The sequence below is a fragment of the Poromitra crassiceps genome (genome assembly GCF_964638095.1).
Source record: "Poromitra crassiceps genome assembly, chromosome: 1".
Taxonomy (NCBI): Eukaryota; Metazoa; Chordata; class Actinopteri; order Beryciformes; family Melamphaidae; genus Poromitra; species Poromitra crassiceps.
The window spans coordinates 10,870,395-10,889,727 of NC_139623.1; the positions used below are offsets into that span (position 1 = coordinate 10,870,395).

At 45.2% G+C, this 19,333-nt stretch overlaps 1 protein-coding gene across 1 annotated transcript in view; it reads right to left on the reverse strand.

The window, feature by feature from the left end:
• Positions 1-3,541: 3,541 nt before the first annotated feature.
• Positions 3,542-19,333, reverse strand: part of LOC310787894 (solute carrier family 45 member 4-like) — a gene marked incomplete at its 5' end in the record, with an annotated part of 33,634 nt that continues 17,842 nt past the window's right edge. Inside the window, 11 exons of the mRNA XM_083649348.1 lie at positions 3,542-4,606; positions 5,237-5,305; positions 6,171-6,301; positions 6,520-6,600; positions 7,043-7,142; positions 8,700-8,819; positions 9,354-9,602; positions 11,609-11,764; positions 12,051-12,724; positions 14,128-14,307; positions 14,413-14,601. Coding sequence (XP_083505474.1) covers positions 4,310-4,606; positions 5,237-5,305; positions 6,171-6,301; positions 6,520-6,600; positions 7,043-7,142; positions 8,700-8,819; positions 9,354-9,602; positions 11,609-11,764; positions 12,051-12,724; positions 14,128-14,307; positions 14,413-14,601 — 2,246 coding nt within the window. The 3' untranslated portion in view covers positions 3,542-4,309. The remainder of the gene's footprint in view (positions 4,607-5,236; positions 5,306-6,170; positions 6,302-6,519; positions 6,601-7,042; positions 7,143-8,699; positions 8,820-9,353; positions 9,603-11,608; positions 11,765-12,050; positions 12,725-14,127; positions 14,308-14,412; positions 14,602-19,333) is intronic.

Consider the following 19,333-nt stretch of genomic DNA (forward strand, 5'->3'; position numbering starts at 1 on the left):
ATGTGGCATGCAGCCGAGTGTGCACCCAGAACCACAATAAACAGTGCCCTCTATAGGGCATAATGGTTACAGCCATGTAGGCTAATTTCAAAAGGTTCCTTCAAAGTCATAAGTGTACAGAATCTATGTAATGCTTTCAGTTCCGTCAATTAGTTTGTGTAACTGAAATAAGCAATGCGCTTACTGGGAGGGAAGCAAAATGTTGCAGATGGTAGCTGTGACACCGAATTGAGAGCAAAGGACTAAATGACTACGGTCGTGTGTCTTTTCAAGGTTCATTTGGTCAGGACACCCGGGCCGTGAGGGGATTTCAACATTTGCATTATCAGTCATTGGCCTTGCATAGACATGTTCTTATCTTCTCATTCATTATGCAGCATTAGAGGGCTTGTATGAGGACGACCTAATAATAATATACTGTGTGCTATCAACTAGGCTAGCAAATGTGCTATACATCTCAACAATGTTTAAAATAATCTTCCGCAGTGTCTCCCCTGCTCTTGTTAGGCTCAATAGTTTACAGTGAAGTACTGTAGGCTACACTCTCTGAGTGGCCCCATGGGAACAATCTATCCTCTTGTTTATCCTCTCTGTATAACAGGACCCAGTTTAAGTAGAGCTTATATCAGTCCATTGATCAGAATGGAACTCCAAAACGAATGTGTACATCAGGTCTGGGCTCAATTTGCTCTCAATTCAAATAATGAATGTAGCAGAAACTGAAATTAATTGACCAACGACAGAGCATTCATCCTCAATTGTTTCTTAATAGGCTGAATATGACAAACATGTCATGATGAACCCGTTTCACGATTTGAAAATCCACTTCCTTCAGCAGGATTCAGCTGAAAGTGAACTGAACACAACCGTCTGGTGCACAATCACATCTTATAAAACCAAAACAGTTTGGTTAAATTTGAAAGGCCATGACAAACTCACAACATTCCATGGCAATTGGATTCACAAGATTGATTGCCATGGTAACTGGTAAAAATCAATGTGGATAACCCCACTGACACCAGGAATAAAAGTACCCCAAAGAAGTGTTGCATGTTTATCATGGCCTTGAAAGCACACAATGACATTCTAAATGTCAGTGTTTCTCTGGCACAACAAATAAACAGCATGCTACTCTTTTCATACCAATGGGTGGTGCTAGCGCCAACCTAGCTCGCTAGCTCTCAGATTGCAGTACCTTAAATTCTTCAAATGAAAAGAGTATGAAATCGAACATCCGGTCTTAAGGTATAGTTAAGACAAAGGTAGAGAACATTACCTAAATTTTCACAACTATTTTGGCAAAGACAAATAACAAAGTAAAATGTCAAGGTATTCCATGAACAGACTGGAACATAAACATGTACGTCTTCTTTACATGTAGTGGAGAGGTACAGAAAGATTCATTCACATTCATACAGCATTTAGGAGTGGTGTTCATTAAGCAGACAGTGATGGAGACTGCTCAGAGCCTCAAAGTCTCTGCATTGCTGGACGCACACAGCCATTGAGGTCAAATCAATCAGAATTTTTTCTAAAACAAAAAACAGTTTGGGGAGGTGGCTGAATCCTATGTTAAATGATAGTTGTTAGATGGCCCTGCAATGTGACCAAAGAGTTCAGGGGCCGGTTGCACCAACTGGTCTTAACTATGCCTGGTCGTAACTCCTACGTCGGTCTTAGTTAAGACCAGTCTTTAGAGTGGATTTACGCCTGTTGCACCAACACGGCTCTGGTCTTAACTACGCTGGTCGTAGCAATGCGCGTTCATGTGAATTGTCGGGGAATGCCCTCTGATTGGCCCACATGTGCCTCGCGCCGTCACCCACTACTGTATGTGCGTCACTACACCCTCCCTCCTCCCACCCCCCTCCTCCTGTGGAAGCCCCGGGGGAAAATGGCAGCGGCGATTAGTGTCAGGGAGTCTGAATGAAATTGAATGTAACGTTCCCAATTCTATGTATTACATTCTAAAAAAGTAACGGCAACATTTGGGAAGGCTAAGCCACACAACTAGTTAGTTATAATCTAACGTCGTGCTTTCAAAGACGGCGAACTGGCGGTGTTACGACGATGACGGTCAAAAAGGTCTCCGCGGAGATCTCTGCTACGCCTCCTCCTGACGAGGCGTAGGAGTTACGCCTGGTCTTAGTGAAAATAAGGCTTAAGTCGTCTTGGTGCAACCGGCGTAGCTGTTAGGTCGTAAAGTTACGACCAACTTAGCTTAAGACCAGTGTAAGACCAGTTGGTGCAACCGGCCCCGGAAGTGTGACAGAAGAAAAGTGCTCTAGTGTGCTTCCCACAGGGCTTAAAGCGAACCATTCTGAGCCTGACCTCCAATAACAAGAACAAAAACAATTGACACATTTCTGTGCTGATTGAAGGACTATTCAACACACAGCATTATTCATCTTTAAAACTAGTGCAATAAGGATGACTGTGGACCCCCCAGGGCTCACCTGGTACTAAAAAGAAAAAAAAAAAAAAAAGATTCAGAAATCAGTGGGCACGGTTTTCTCACAATTTACTCCTAAACCGTGCCCACAGATTAAACTATGTTCACAGATTTGTAATATCTACGTTGATAACATCACAGAGGGACTTTTTAGGCCTATATAGAGAGAGCCATAGCCATTACACGCCTAGACCATAAGTGAACCATAAGCATTGATTAATCACATCAGTAGGTCTAATTTATGATCCAATGTGTGTTTTGGTGACAACATGAAACCCATTTACTCCCTAATCCCTATACATCATTAATTGAATTGTATATACATATCTGTGGGTCATTGTGGTGTCCGTGTCCCTATTTGACTTAATCAATATACATATTACAAATCTGTGTGCACAGTCTACTAATCCGTGGGCATGGTTTAGACTCGGTGTGCACAGTCTACTAATCCGTGGGCATGGTTTAGACTCGGTGTGCACAGTCTACTAATCCGTGGGCATGGTTTAGACTCGGTGTGCACAGTCTACTAATCCGTGGGCATGGTTTAGACTCGGTGTGCACAGTCTACTAATCCGTGGGCATGGTTTAGGACTCTGTGTGCACTGATTACTAATTCGAGGGCATGGTTTACTATTCCGTGCACGGTTTACCCATCGGTGGCCGTAGGGATTTCCACATACATTTTTCTTTTCTTGCCAGATGACCCCTGGGGAGCTCTGTAGAGAACAGCTAGAGCAATGCCACACTTTGATGCTGAATGACGATTGTAAATAGTGAAAGACCGATCTGGAGCGTCAGGCAGCTAGAACGGTGTGCTCAGATACCGGAGCACGTGTCTGGGATTGACCTCATGTGGAAAGAAAGAACACTTTCTTTGTGCTGGTTGAGCACAGAGTGCAGAACAAACACACGCTTCCCTTAATGTGTCACACGTGTCAAACGCTTTTCCGTCTCCACCTGTTCCATATGGAGTTTTTCCACTCCTGTCTCAGTGACGCGTGTACCTCCACCAGCTTTCATCAACTTTCTTCCCATATTTCAGCTTTGTGCTACACTACGCAATCGGTGCTACACTGCGATAGAGAGTAGCTTGCTATTCATTGCAACTTGCTCACATTGGTAAATGTAAAATATTGCTTTGCTTCACGGAATATGATTGGATAAAACGCATCAAAAACAAAAACTCCCCTTCCCCAAAATAAAACATCCATATGCTAGGTCTTAAAGCCCTGGCTTCTCATTTAGTTAGTTTCAGTGTTCTGGCCTAGTAATCACTGTCAATGGATCACACTCCACTCGAGCAACTTTGGTCCATCTATCCATCCATTTTCTAAAAGCTTATCCGGGTTCGGGTTGAGGTAGCAACAGGACATGCAGAGCAGCCCAACATTTTCATGACTAATGGCACAAGCTGAATTGGAATCCAACCCAGATTTTTAGAATGTGAGAGTGTCACATACTGTAACTGGCACAGTTTCTCTTGTCTCCTTGATGTTCTTCTTCTCCTCTCCTCCTAGAAGAACACTCATCCATTCAAACCAGATTCCTGTAGATGTGATAGTATCAATATTTTGGCCACATTTCCTCACGTTTCCTTTTCGCTCCTCCTTCAGAAAGGACCAGTCATCCATCCATCCATCAATTACCATGATCCTGGTTCCAATGTTCACACCTGACTCACTTGTCCTCCTGGGGTGGTTTTGATCTTCTGCTGCAGGAGAATATTTTAATGTATACTATGCAAGCTTCCAGCAAGTGTGCGACAGTCCAATGAAGAGTGTCAGCTTTGTAAATCAAATGCATTTGGTGGGATCCCCATTTACTGTAGAATAAACCTACACCACACTCTGTGTGCCCTCAGACAACAGAGTGGTACTCCGCCTTTATAAAGCTCTCTCTCTCTGTCAGTCTCAGCAAAGCTGGCTCCTGGCTGGTGCTTTCTCCACTAGGGCCCGCCTCCCCGGGTACACCCACCAATTCCTGGTCCTGCTTTGGGTCGCTGGCCTCTCCGTCAGGGTAGATGACTAGGAATAGGGCAGTGAGGAAGCCAAGGAAGGAGCCCCCAGAGGCCACCATGGGAATGACACGCACGCTGCCGACTGCCTCTACCACAGCTCCCAGGGCCGAGGCGACCAAGATCTGGCTGATATAGACCTGGGAATGAAACAAAATATGATGTCACACCACAATATCATACTCTATAATGATGACAGTCCCACTTTCCACTGATTCTCATCACTGCACCCAGGGCTGAAAGCACTAGAGTCTGTCAAAAATCTGAAGGAAGTACACAATTCTATTATATAGAGTAGCTGTGTGTTACATTGTACTTTACTGGGACATATGATATGAAAGGCTTCCCAGCCTAAACTATATTGCTGTCTTGCAGATGAGTTCAAGGAAGATCAAGAATCAGTGTGTCCTATTTGGTCTTGGCTATTCCAAGGGCAGAAGGTTCTCTAGATGAGATGCCGCTGGGTCTTAGAGTCTAAGAGAGAAAACCCCCAAAACAATGCTCACCTGGCATGATAATATAGCACAGTCAATACCAAAACAATGCTCACCTGGCATGATAATATAGCACAGTCAATACCAAAACAATGCTCACCTGGCATGATAATATAGCACAGTCAATACCAAAACAATGCTCACCTGGCATGATAATATAGCACAGTCAATACCAAAACAATGCTCACCTGGCATGATAATATAGCACAGTCAATACCAAAACAATGCTCACCTGGCATGATAATATAGCACAGTCAATACCAAAACAATGCTCACCTGGCATGATAATATAGCACAGTCAATACCAAAACCTCTCCGAGAGTTTGCAGGACTGTGGTGGATATACTGAGGAACGGGAGAGGAGAGAGATTGTCACTTTTCAATTGCAAAATATTCATTTATAGCTAACAATATCCGATCCCATACAGTAGATTAACAGTGTGTACGTTTTTTATGATGTAGCGTTCTCTTTCTGGTTAGGGTATAGAGGCTTTCATGTGGAGTGTTGACCTTTTGTAGGTTAAGTAAGACGACACTTCGCTTGAGTAGAAGTTAGGACTAAAGGATCTTGGGCGAGACAATTTACTTTGAGTCGCTCAGGAAACTGTTTCAAAGGGCAGCCACTTAAAAATACATGGCAGGTGATTGGATGAACCATCTCTATCACGTCACAAGCTCGCTTCTCACTGGTGGTGTCACACCAAAGCCCGCCCATAGGTGCCTCATAGGACGCTGATTGGTGTGACACCACTGGTGGTTCGGATTCAAACCAATAGATTGGTGTGGCAAGATGCATTTGTCCTTTGACCGTGATCTTATGATCTCGCACGGATCCAGCTGCATCGCAAGGTTAATTTACTTTGTCAGTTTTCACAGTAACATTAAACATTTTGAGACAAATCTACCTGTAACCAAACTATTGTCATTTAGCTGAAACATACTATGGATCTACACCCACATCTTTGTATGTCTTTATCACATATTTCTCTTTTTCTGCTCTGGTTGAATATTTCGGAAAAATTGCACAAAGCCAATTCTCGAGTAGACTAGTAGACCGCCAAGATGGCAGCAGGCATGTTTGGTAGAGGATTTCTGATGCACATGCAAAACCTCTATCCAAGTACCAAGTGCAGCAGTTGTGCATAGATGTATGTATGTGTGTGTGTGTGTGTGTGTGTGTGTGTGTGTGTGTGTGTGTGTGTGTGTGTACCTCTTTTATTTCGTGGTATTGTCCCAATAAAGCATAGGGACAGTAGGAGATACTCATGGAGATGATGCCCATGCTACTGATCATCACCATGGTAACATATACATTAGGGAATATCGCCATGACAGCAGTTCCTAAGATGGGGGGGGAGCATGACATACTTGCATTAACTTCCATTTTTCTGGATACCCCCTTGACACACCATACAGATGTCCAAGACACACATTCACTCTACTACACACTAGGCATGGGTCGGTGTCAAAATGATAATATATTATATTGTGGGACCGGACCGGACACTGTCACACGCCTACTAACTGTTTGCAGTTATTTTTTCTATTAAAAATCCTACCTATCGAGAATCCCAGAGTGCCAACAATGTAGATGATCTTAATGCTCAGGTCAAAATTGTCCAGGTACTTCTGAAGGAGGGCTGGAGGAAGGGATGGGGAGAGAGAGAGAGAGAGAGAGAGAGAGAGAGAGAAGGCAATTAACAGAGGGAGAGAGGGATTTAAATATATCACCAAAGACTCGTTTCAAGTTCACATTCAGGTATTTGACTATAGAATCTGGGCCCTTCTTGAACTAACATCTCTCTCCCCCTCCCCCTCTCTCTCAAAAAAAAAGAAAACTTTACCACTATTCCTTCAGAAGTTGTAGCTGTCATAGTCTGTGTTGCATAGTTGATTGCTCTATTGCTGACAAAATGTGTTGTTGTAAGTCGCTTTGGATAAAAGCGTCTGCCAAATGACGTAATGTAATGAATCCTAATGTAACACTAATTTGGATCTGTGTGTATATTATACTCTATAAATGTGTGAGAGACAAATAAAGACAGTGTGTGTGTGTGTGTCTCTGCATGTGTGTGTCCTAACCAGAGCAGACAGCAGCAGTAGCAGCATAGACCACCAGTCCCCAGCAGCCCATCTGGACTCCTTTGTTATAGTTCTGCAGCTCTGTGGAGTTAACTGGGGCCTGAGAAAGCACAATCATTGCAACACTGTCTTACATTTGTATCATATATCATATCTACGTTACTAGCACAAGTCGTTACTACCACAAGTCGACGCCTACCGGGTGATGTCGACTAGTCGTCACGTGGTTTGAGACAGGCGCTCAAACAGGGCCGCTGCTGGCCATTTGGGTGCCCTAAGCGTAATTGTTTTGTGGTGCCCCCCCCCCCCCCCCCGCAAAACTTTCAATAACTGTCAAACGAAAGACTGCAAAATCATTAATTATGAACGATACTAGTGTATCTCACATTATATTACATGTGGCAAACAAACAATTGTTAGAATTACTGTACATGTCAGCAAACAAGCGATTGTTAAACTGTACATGCAAGCAGGGGCGGACTGGGATCATAATTCAGGCCGGGCATCAGATACCAAGCAGGCCAGGCCGATACGGGCCGACGTGCGTGCCGCCGTCCAAAGGGTGGCGGCGAAAAATTTGGGCTGTTTGAAGCCCAATTTGGGCCGTTTGAAGCCCGATTTGGGTCGTTTGAAGCCCGATTTGGGTCGTTTGAAGCCAGATTTGGGCCGGTTGAAGCCAGATTTGGGCCAGTTGAAGCCAGATTTGGGCCGGTTGAAGCCAGATTTGGGCCAGTTGAAGCCAGATTTGGGCCAGTTGAAGCCAGATTTGGGCCGGTTGAAGCCCAATTTGGGCCGAGTCCAATTTTACAATGAGATGCACCCACTTTAACCCTGAATAAAGTAATAAACCCACTAGTAAACCAGTAGGCGGCGCCTGGCCTGCTGTTCAGTGAGTGGCCTGACTGAGGGCACCAAAAAAAAAAAAAAAAAAAAAAAATTGGTGCCCTCAGGCACATGATGCCCTACGCAGTCTGCGTACTCTGCGTATAGGGTGCGGCGGCCCTGCGCTCAAAGCCTGCCTGCAAGAGTTTCTCTTCTCATTTGTCTTTTTCACTCATTCTACATGTACTTTTTCTACATGTATTTGGTAAGTACTAAGCTACGTTATTTGGCTTATAACTATATATGGCTTTGCACGTTCGTTGTTGTTTTTCTCGCTATCGCAGTGCTTTTATTGGTGCGAGCAGTTCCACTGTTGATGTGCAGGGATCAGCTGGGGTGTGTTCAATATGAAAACAGTGTGCACCGTTTTGCTACGGTTTCCAGGTCGAACATCATGTTTCCTTGCATGATTCAATGCACGGCCATTTCCGTTTAAATAAACATTTTGCTACATGTTGTCGGGGTTGAACTCAACCCCTATCCTCTGACAGTGTAGTGTGGCCCTCGGTGCGAGACGAAATTCCCAAGGAGCTGAAATGGAAATATGGGGGATGCAGAGGAGGGAGGCGATGGTTAAGGAAGAGGAGATATACAATATACAAATACACGGTTTCTATCCAGAGTTTAGCTGGCTTCCAGTCAGTGCACGGTTTCTATCCAGAGTTTAGCTGGCTTCCAGTTAGTGCACGGTTTCTATGCAGATGTAACGGCGTTGTGTAGGTGGTACTTGCAGCAACCCATGTTAAGGGTGTGCGTGCGTGCGTGTGTGCCTTACTGTGGGGTCTCCATGGTAGATGACTTGTCCCATGAAGTCGGTATAAAAAACAGCTTCAGCAATAATGGAGAACCAGGTCAGGAGGTGACACACACACAGCCTCCACAGCTGCTTTGGCATCTATCAAGCATATCAAACAGACACAAGGAATCACAACTAGTGTGTGGTCATGGAGAAGTGACCAGTTCAGTTTGTTTGAATCTTATGCATCTGGTCAAGAGGCAGTAATGGTGAGCAGCTGTGGTGCAATAAACATCAAAATGGCCAGAGATAAATGCTATAAAACCCCTGAAGCCTGCAATCAAATTAAAACGATGATGTAACGGTAAAGTTGTTATTAAAGTTATTGTGCACTGATCATAACGACTAATCTTCCTAACCATGACTCTGGGATTGTCTATTGTGTATGTCTGTTTGTATGTTGTTTTATCCTAAGGATATCTGGCCAATATCCTGTCTGTTATATGTGGGCACCCGGGCCCCCTATCATAAGCTTTAAATAGCTTCCTTGGGGTGACCCTTTCATGCATCCAATTACTGTAAATATATGTATGCAGCATGTACTGTATTCCCCATGTTATGATGTGTGAAAAAAAAGAAAAAGAAAAAAAGTAACAGAAGTAACATAGATATAAAAGCAGATTGCTACTTCACCCTCAACATGGACAACCAGAGCAGTCGTACAGTGGTGCCTCCCTCTGGTCCCCCCTCGCTGCTGGAGCTCTCAGACGACAGGCTGCTGGCCGAGAGCTGCAACTCCCGCCGGTCCGCGCGCCGCTGGAGCTCACACAAATCATTCAGACTGCACGAGGACGTGATTGGACGAGGACTGCCACCGGCCAACCGGCGGAGTCGGTGGCGCTGCGATCCCACTCGTCCGTAGTAGGAGAAAGTGAAGGAAGGCTGCAGAGAGAAAGGTCAACTTTACTATCTTGGCAAGAGGAGTTATGGTGCTCAAGTTAACGTCATTGCAAAACTTATATACACAACCATTTTAAAAAACAAAAACAAACAAAATCTACAACTAGAACGACCGCAACGCAGACTTATGCCTCCGCCATTAGTTCATTTTGGAGTCCAAATCGCCATTTGAGGCAAATTGGAAGAGATTCCGTCAAGGCGCTCCTGTGATGTTGCGTTACAGAGCTTGGAAATTGGGTGTGTGAGAGGTCACAGTGACCTTGAACTTTGACCACCAAAATGTAATCAGTTCATCCTTGAGTCCAAGTCGAAGTTTGAGACAAATTTGATGAAACTCCGTCAAGGCATTCGTGAGATATGGCGTTAACAAGCTTGAAAATGGCGTTTGAGAGGTCACAGTGACCTTGACCTTTGACCAGCAAAATGTAATCAGTTCATCCTTGAGTCCAAGTCGATGTTTGAGACAAGTTTGATTAAATTCCGTCAACGCATTCCTGAGATATCACGTTTTATCCTGTCTTTTTTAGTTCTTGAATTGGTTATTTATTTATGGTATAGCTGGTCTTTTATTTTATTGATTGATGTGTTTAGTTCTAGTTTTTATTTTTTTATTTTGGTAAATTATAAACTGAGTTAGTAATTTATCTTTTAATGGAGTTGTATTAGTTTTAAATTATGCTCCCACTTGCACTTCTTTGTTACACGTATTTACGTTGTCTGTCTTGTCTCCATGGGGACCACAATGGAAATAAGCCTTCGGGCTTTATTGTGTTTTTATCCTCGGTGATATGTTGTCTTATGTCCTGTTTTTATCACCAAATAAAGTCAATCAATCAATCAACAAGCTTGAAAATGGCGTTTGAGAGGTCACAGTGACCTTGACCTTTGACTTTTGACCACCAAAATGTAATCAGTTGATCCTTGAGTCTAAGTAGATGTTTGAGGCAAATTTGATGAAATTCCGTCAAGGTATTCATGAGATATGGCGTTAACAAGCTGGAAAATGGCGTTTGAGAGGTCACAGTGACCTTGACCTTTGACCTTTGACCGCCAAAATCTAATCAGTTCATCCTTGAGTACAAGTCGATGTTTGAGACAAGTTTGATTAAATTCCGTCAAGGCATTCCTGAGATATCGCGTTAACAAGCTTGAAAATGGCGTTCGAGAGGTCACAGTGACCTTGACCTTTGACCTTTGACCACCAAAATCTAATCAGTTCATCCTTGAGTACAAGTCGATGTTTGAGACAAGTTTGATTAAATTCCGTCAAGGCATTCCTGAGATATCGCGTTAACAAGCTTGAAAATGGCGTTCGAGAGGTCACAGTGACCTTGACCTTTGACCTTTGACCACCAAAATCTAATCAGTTCATCCTTGAGTCCAAGTCGATGTTTGAGACAAGTTTGATTAAATTCCGTCAAGGCATTCCTGAGATATTGCGTTAACAAGCTTGAAAATGGCGTTTGAGAGGTCACAGTGACCTTGACCTTTGACCTTTGACCACCAAAATCTAATCAGATCATCCTTGAGTCTAAGTCGATGTTTGAGGCAAATTTGATGAAATTCCGTCCAGGCGTTCCTCAGATATCGCGTTAACAAACATCCGTACGGACGGACGGACGGACGGCCGGCCGTACGTACGTACGGACGGACAACCCGGATCCATAATGCCTTCGGCCTGGCTTCGCCGGCGGAGGCATAAAAAGTCTACAAAAGGTCTTCTCTTACAGTACATCTCTCACAAATGTAGCACACACACGTGCGTGCGCGCACACACACGTGCGTGCGCGCACACACACACACACACACACAGACACACACACACACACACACACACACACACAGACACACACACACACACACACACACACACACACACACACACACAGACACACACACACACACACACACACACACACACACACACTATATGAAAATATTTATGATTATTATTCAAAACAACTACAACTTTTTCACTATAACTGTACTTGTCTGTAGAAGGTATGTGGGTGTGGCCGTGGTGAAATCGAGGTGCTGGGGGGGCGGTTCCCCGGCTTGGTGGAGGAGCTGCCCTTCACTGGCTGGGGGTGACTGGGAGTGGGCCCGCCCACTTTGACACCGTTGACAGCCTTGGTCTCCTGGACCTGGACAGGAGAGCAGCAAAGATGAAAACATTGAAACAGAAAGTGCAGAGGGGTTTTTCCTCCCATAGTGCTTTCATAATCGCCCCCATTATAACCGTGTGCCCCAAATGAGTAGAAGATCATTCACACAGTCAATGGCTCTACTTCTACTTGTGTTTGGCCAACATTTGTTTTTCTGCTGGCAACAGAATGTTTCATCACAGCTTCACAGTCATAACTATTACTGTAATGAGCCTAACGTTCCACAGATACATGTTACATCTGCAACCTTAGCTGCTGATATTACCGGTGTGTTCTCCATGCTAGGACTGATCTTCAGAAGAGGAGGAGATCCATCTGTCTGCTCCTTAAGCTGAGGCCAAAACAGGCTCCTGGGTTCCAGGTCCACCATCCCATCATCAAGTGGAGGAGTACCACAAGCAGCAGGAGGAGGTAGAATAGGAGGAGGAGACGAGGACCCAGTACCGTGGTTTGATGGCAGGAAGGCGTCCTCTAACTCTTCCTGTGTCTCTGGTAGGAAGTGATGCGTATCCGGGTCAAGGTCAGGATCCAATTGGATCGCAGCGTCCGGCATGGCTAAGACCGAATCACTTTTACTCCGAACACGCTCCACACCGAGAAAATCCCTGTCCCCCTCCTCAGAAGCTGGGCCGTTGTCCTGACGGGAGGGGGCGGGAGCAAAGGCGTCCTCCTCTCCAATCACGTCCAGGGAACGCCGGGAGTGGCCGTTAGGCCTTAAAGACGATTGGCTGGTAGAGTCCCCGTCCCCTGTAGCTTTGAGCTGGTAGGCGGGGGTGAAAGGTTTCTCGTGGATACTGAACATGTGCAATGTGACGGAGATGATGAAGATGATGGCTGCGAAGAGGAAGAGGACCTGTTCCTGGGACTTGAATGCACGGCCCAGAGCGGTGTCGGTCCAGTCTAGACCACCTAGCATGTAGCCCACTGCGCCACCGAGCCCTGGGGAAGCAGGGAAGGAGACACAGGTCTCATTTTCATGAAAAAGACCAAGAGGACAAGGATGCATAGAAGGTTTGTGTGACTGTACTGTGAACACATTAAAGGGATGTTTGTCATTTCTTGACATTAAATTAGCGTTGCCCTCCTGGGGTAAATTCATGGGGGGCATTTTTACAGTTAACATTTATTTTTAAGACAAGTAATGTAAATCATCCGTAGTTTATGGGTGTATGGGTATGGTGTATGCTATTTTTGGCATAGGTGTCAATATACAGTAGACTCTACTGTATATCTACTTTAGACATGGCTGACATGAGTGCAGTGATACTCAACTTGCGGCCCGGGGGCCAGATGCGGCCCGCGACAGGGTGCAGATTGGCCCCCTGACCATTTTCTAATAATTTCACTTTAGTTTTAATTGTGAATTAGAATCTAATTCACAATAAAAACTAACGTGAAGTAAAGTTTGACTGAGCTCCAGCTAAATCCAATACCGCCGTCTGCTCGCTACCCTGGCACTTATGTATGTACTTAACCTAACTAACTTAACCTTAACTAACTATCCGGTGTGCACAACATTGTCAGACTAAACTCCGGCTGACACCCAAAAACCTACAATCGGCTACAGAAAAATGTATATTGTTTGTTTATTAACTGGCCCCTGGCCTTCTATCATTTCACAAAAGTGGCCCCCGGGCAAAACAAGTTGAGTATCCCTGCACTACTGAGTAGAGGGTCATGTCAGACATGTCTAAAGGAGTGTGAGTGAGTGTATGATCTGTGTGTGTGTGTGTGTGTGTGTGTGTGTGTGTGTGTGTGTGTCTGTGTGTGCGTTCCTGCGTGTGCAGGGTGGGAATTACACAGAGACCATGGCCGCTGTTGCCCCTCCCTCTGGCCGTGATGCCCTCAGATCTCTAAGGCCACCTTGGCAGTGCCCTGCTACCAGCCTGCTACTGTCAGTTGCTTTAAAAGCATCAGTGGTCTCAGTTTAATGTAGCCTGTCCTATGCAAAGGATGTGTCATTAGCTCATTTTAACACACATTTCAGAAATAGAGCAATGGCCTTTGTGCCCTGGCATGTGTCCTAAGAAAATTGCGAAATTTGTCAACTTGCCACTGCCACACACCCTGTGTGGTGTTCCTTTTTTTTGGGTACGCATTACTGTACTCACCAACTAGGCACTTTTGTAACTAACTGTCTCCCAGCATCTGACTGCATTATTAGTGTTTATGTTCTTTTGTACTCTGTATTTATGTGCACATACCTGTAAATAAATAATTTAAATATGTGTGTGTGTGTGTGTGTGTGTGTGTGTGTGTGTGTGTGTGTGTGTGTGTGTGCGTGTGCGTGTGTGTGCGTGTGTGTGTGTGTTTGTGTGTGCACACACACACGCGCGTGTTACCAGCAGAGAAGGCGTGAATATTTAGAGCCATATCTTGCTCATCGGTGTCAGCAACATCTAGAAGGTAAGCTCTGATTGGTCCCTCAGAGGCGTCGGCAGAAAAGTCCAGCACCACAACGCCTATCACAGTAAGGACGATGCCAATTGGCTGGCTGCCGGGGGTGTCGCCAACGGACAGGCCTAGAACAGCACCATGACAGATGTAAAACATGTGTGCTTGCACAGTAAAAGAAGACATACAATATTCCCTCACCAATAATATGACATCCCATCCAGTGTGTTCACCTATTAGCGAGCCATTTAAAAACAGTGCCACTCCCAGAAGCACGCCCACACACAGGGCCAGGATGAACGGTCTTCTCCTGCCCCAGGGAAGAGTACAGCGGTCACTGGCTGAGCCAAGCACTGGAGTGAAGACCAGACCCAGGATAGGACTGAGGAACCAGGTTAAACTGTAATACTGCTCTGGAAGACCTGAAACACAACATGCAGACAGATGGTCCGATTAGAGCCAGGAAAGGACCGAGAAACCAGTCAGAGTGTTGTTACAAATACATACTTCAGCATGCGCTGGGACGCGTCATCAGTGATGTTAACTGGGGTCGTGAGGTGTTTCGGGTCTGTCGAACATCATACACCCTCGCCCAGTAGACCCAGCCGAGGCCGATTAAGACCCCGACCCGCGTCCCAGAAGCAGCCGCTCACGGATCAGCCCTCCTACTCTGTCTGCAACGTTGCCCGTGGAAGGGCCGATCACGCCCAATCCGCTGCAATAGAGCTAGTGCTACATCGCAGCATTGCGAGACCCTTCGGTGCATGGAGGCTCTACGGCGCTACGGGTTGTCTCCCTTCGTCTCACCAGGCCCTCCCGGGGCAAAGGCATCCAGAGGCAGATAGGATGCCTCAAGAAGGCCTGTGCGTTGCACGTCATTCGGCTGCGCCGAGCACCTCGCTCTAGCCTGAAGGACCCCAGGCCGCGCCGATATTTACACAGATTTTTGGGAGGCTAATCCGTAGCATTTGTGGATTTCTCCCTCACGAGAGAGCCAGGCTGGGGTGCTAAACCCATCCCGTACCGGATGCCGTCTCTCCGACCGTCTACTGCCTCTCCAGCTTGTCACCAGTCTATACCTGGTTGTCACCTAGTCTATTCCTAAGTGTCACTGGTCAGGGAAGCCAGGACTCTATGTTACAAATACATACTTCAGCATGCGCTGGGACATGCATCAGTGGTGTTAACTGGTGTAATACTGTTCTGAAAGCAGGGCAAGAAACCAAAATAATTTAGCTATTTATAGTACGCGTGCCAACTTGCCCAGTATAACCTGTTTTCCTATATTTTTTTATTTTATTTTGTCAAACGTATATGCAATATTGACCAGTGATGTTAATTGACGTTGCTGTCCAAATGCCCGGCTTTCTCAGAGAATGTTTATATCTAAAACAAATATGGTCCAGAACGTGAAATTTTATAATATTGGCCAGGTTACTTATATTTCCAGGTTCTGTTTCTGCTAGTTTCCTTCCGCTAGCACAGGCGTATACAGTACAGATGTAGTCCTACATACACTCACCGAGCACTTTATTAGGAACACCATACTATACTAAATACTTAACTAATACTTGGTAGGTAGCAGCTTTCAGCTCAGTGTCAACCAAAGTGAAATCGGCCTCAAGGTTGGACGAGTTGTATTCTGAGATGCTTTTCTGCTCACCACAGTTGTAAAGAGGCTATTTGAGTTTCTGAAGCCTTTCGATCAGCTCCAACCAATCTGGCCATTTCTCCTCTGACCTCTCTCTCTCATCAACAAGGCGTTTCTGTCTGCAGAAATGCTGCTCACTGGATATTTTGGGTTGTTCACACCATTCTTCTGTGTAAACTCTAGAGACTGTTATGCATGAAAATCCCAGGAGATCAGCAGTTTCAGAAATACTCAAACCAGCCCGTCTGGGTCTACTAGAACCAACAGCCATACCACGGTCAAAGTCAGTGAGATGAGATCCTGTATATAATCTGTATATTTAAAATGTTCTGTATCGTTCTGTCCTACCTTGTATCTCTGGAACATTCCACATTCCTCTGTCACAGGGATGGAATTTAGTTGATGGTTTACAGTGCTTCCCTCCTCAGTCTCTACACTAAAACAACAAAGTTGGCTGTTGGAGTCTTTTCAGTTACAATCATGCCAAACATGCTATTATGCCTGAGCACTCTGGCTCACTGACCAGGTTATCCACAGTGGAAATGCTTTGATTGCTATGTGACAGGAGTTTGTGTGTGAACAGAGAGTGGACTTGTCACTACAGGCTTAGGGGCTAGATCAGAGGTTCTCAAATGTTTTTCAGCCAAGGACCCCTTACAAGATAGAAAATATACCGGGGACCCCCTCATTCTGATTTGTGATTTTGGGCTAAGCTTAATTGTTTCCACGGTAACGTGCTTGACTTTTAATTTGATAGGTTTGTTATTAGAATGTAATCAATGAACCATTTTAGATTTAAAGCATAAACTTTCCTCCGTATATAACCCCCCCCACTAAAAACATGCAGAAGATCAGATCGTCATCGTCATCCAACCAGTGACGACAACATCCGAAGTTGGTCCCCGGGCGCTGTACGAGAAAGCGACCACTGCTCCTGGCCTGCCCCCCGGAGGAAAGGACATGCCTGGATGGGTTAAATGCAGAGGACACTTTTCACCGGCCACTGTCAGCATGAGTGTGTTGTGGCCGCATGCATGTGTTGTGGTGTTCGTGTGACAATAAAAGACGGGGCTTGTCCCGTTACGAGAGAGGTTTGTTATTAGAATGTAATCAATGAACCATTTTAGATTTAAAGCATAAACTATTTTCGTTGAACTATGAAGATTTTGCAAAAAAAAAATATATATATATTTTTTTATTACATTACATTTACATTACGTCATTTAGCAGACGCTTTTGTTTTGTCCAAAGCGACTTACAATATCACAATTTGTCAACAATCCAGAAAACCACTATGCAACACAATCAATGACAGCCAAGATATTTTGATAGACTAGCACCATGTAGGAAGTAGTTTGAGAAGGAATAAGTAACATGTAGCATTTTTTTTTTAATTAAAAAAAAAAAAAAAAAAAAATTACGGTACCTGAAAACTTTTCGCGGACCCCCTGGCAAAGTGCCACGGACCCCTGGGGGTCCGCGGACCCCATTTGAGAACCACTGGGCTAGATATTATGAAAATTACAACCTGAAGATGACAAGATCCTGCCTGCCTCCCCCTCTACCAAAGATGGAAAAAAAGAAATTGCTCTGTGTTGGGACTTGGGACCCAAAATATGAATGTTTGGTCTGCGCAAGACTGGGTCCTAATGGAAAACTTTAGGGTTAGTAGATCTTTAATTTGTGTCCTGGGCTGAGAATATTTATGCAAAAAGTCAGTGACATAATATAGTCTTTTAAAATACAAACAGCTTCCACTTGCTTTGGCTACATGTCTGCCTACCACTGATAGTAAAGTCAGGGGAAAAAAGACATTCCATTCTGGTGATTCCCAGTGTAACAATCTGTTTTTGTTTGACTGGGGCTCATGATTCAACTACATTTCACAAATGTGGGTCATGGGTTGAGAAATATTTAACCCCAGTCTGTCACTGCTCTGTCTATCAAGTCAATGTTCTCCCACTAAGCCCTAAGGCCAATGTCATTATGGACTGCTCTGGCCCCTGGTCAAACTGTCAGAGGACAGGACATCGACTGGCCTGGCCCCTGGTCAAACTGTCAGAGGACAGGACATCGACTGGCCTGGCCCCTGGTCAAACTGTCAGAGGACAGGACAGGACAGCCCTGGCCCCTGGTCAAACTGTCAGAGGACAGGACATCGACTGGCCTGGCCCCTGGTCAAACTGTCACAGGACAGGACAGCCCTGGCCCCTGGTCAAACTGTCAGAGGACAGGACATCGACTGGCCTGGCCCCTGGTCAAACTGTCAGAGGACAGGACATCGACAGGCCTGGCCCCTGGTCAAACTGTCAGAGGACAGGACAGTTTGAGCTGATGCACTCTGGGGAAAGGCTTTAGAGTACCATTTTCCTTACCAGACAATAAAAGTAGGAATTAGTCAAATATTGATTTGCTAACCATTTTGATTTACTGAAGAAAAGTTGTCATTCTCCAATTGACTATTGATTAAACGTCTTGCCACAGACGCTGAATGTTTTTCTACAGTTTAGAAACACATACGTGAAGAAACACTACTCTTCAGTAGCTTCCTCTAGTTTATGGCAACAGGAATGTCAGATGATCAGGAGGCCTGTTACAGCAGCACAGAAAGGGCCAGGGAAGTTGTGAAATCACCTCCAGTTGGCCCTGTTCAAAACATAGAACACAGCTTCAGCATGCACTGAAATTGGGAAACACTCGTCTTACATGAGTGCCCATTTATACCCTTGCAATTTTACAATTGCAATTGTAGGTTCTCTCTCAATTGTAGGTTCTCTCTCTACAACATCCGCAAAATCCGTCCCTTTCTCACAAGAGAAGCGACTCAACTCCTGGTCCAGTCTCTTGTCTCCTCCCGCCTGGACTACTGCAACGTGCTCCTGGCCGGCCTACCTGCCACCGACATCCGACCGCTTCAGCTCATTCAGAACGCTGCAGCCCGTCTCGTATTCAACCAACCCAAATTCTCTCACGTCACTCCCCTCTTCCAGGAGCTCCACTGGCTTCCCATCTCGGCCCGCATCAAATTCAAGACACTGGTACTGGCCTACCGGGCAGTACACCAGTCAGCTCCCCTGTACCTGCAATCTATGGTCAGGTTCCAAACCTCTCAGCGCTCCCTTCGCTCCTCCACCAGTGCAGGTCGCCTCGCCCCCCCTTCGCTACGGGGGCTCAAAAGTCGCTCATCCCGATCTCGACTCTTCTCGTCCCTGGCACCTCAATGGTGGAACGAGCTTCCACCTTCGGTCAGGACGGCTGAATCACTGCCGATCTTTCGGAAAAGACTAAAGACGCACCTTTTCAGGCTCCATCTGGGCCCTTCTTGATCTAACTTCGTTCTCTCTTTCACCCAAAAAAATAAATAAATAAATAAAAAATAAATAAAAAAAATAACCTTAACTTGTACCACTAACCTAAACTTGTACCACTGTTCCTTCAGAAGTTGTAGTTATCACAGACTGTGCTCCATAGTAGATTGCTCTATTGCTGACAAAAATGTGTTA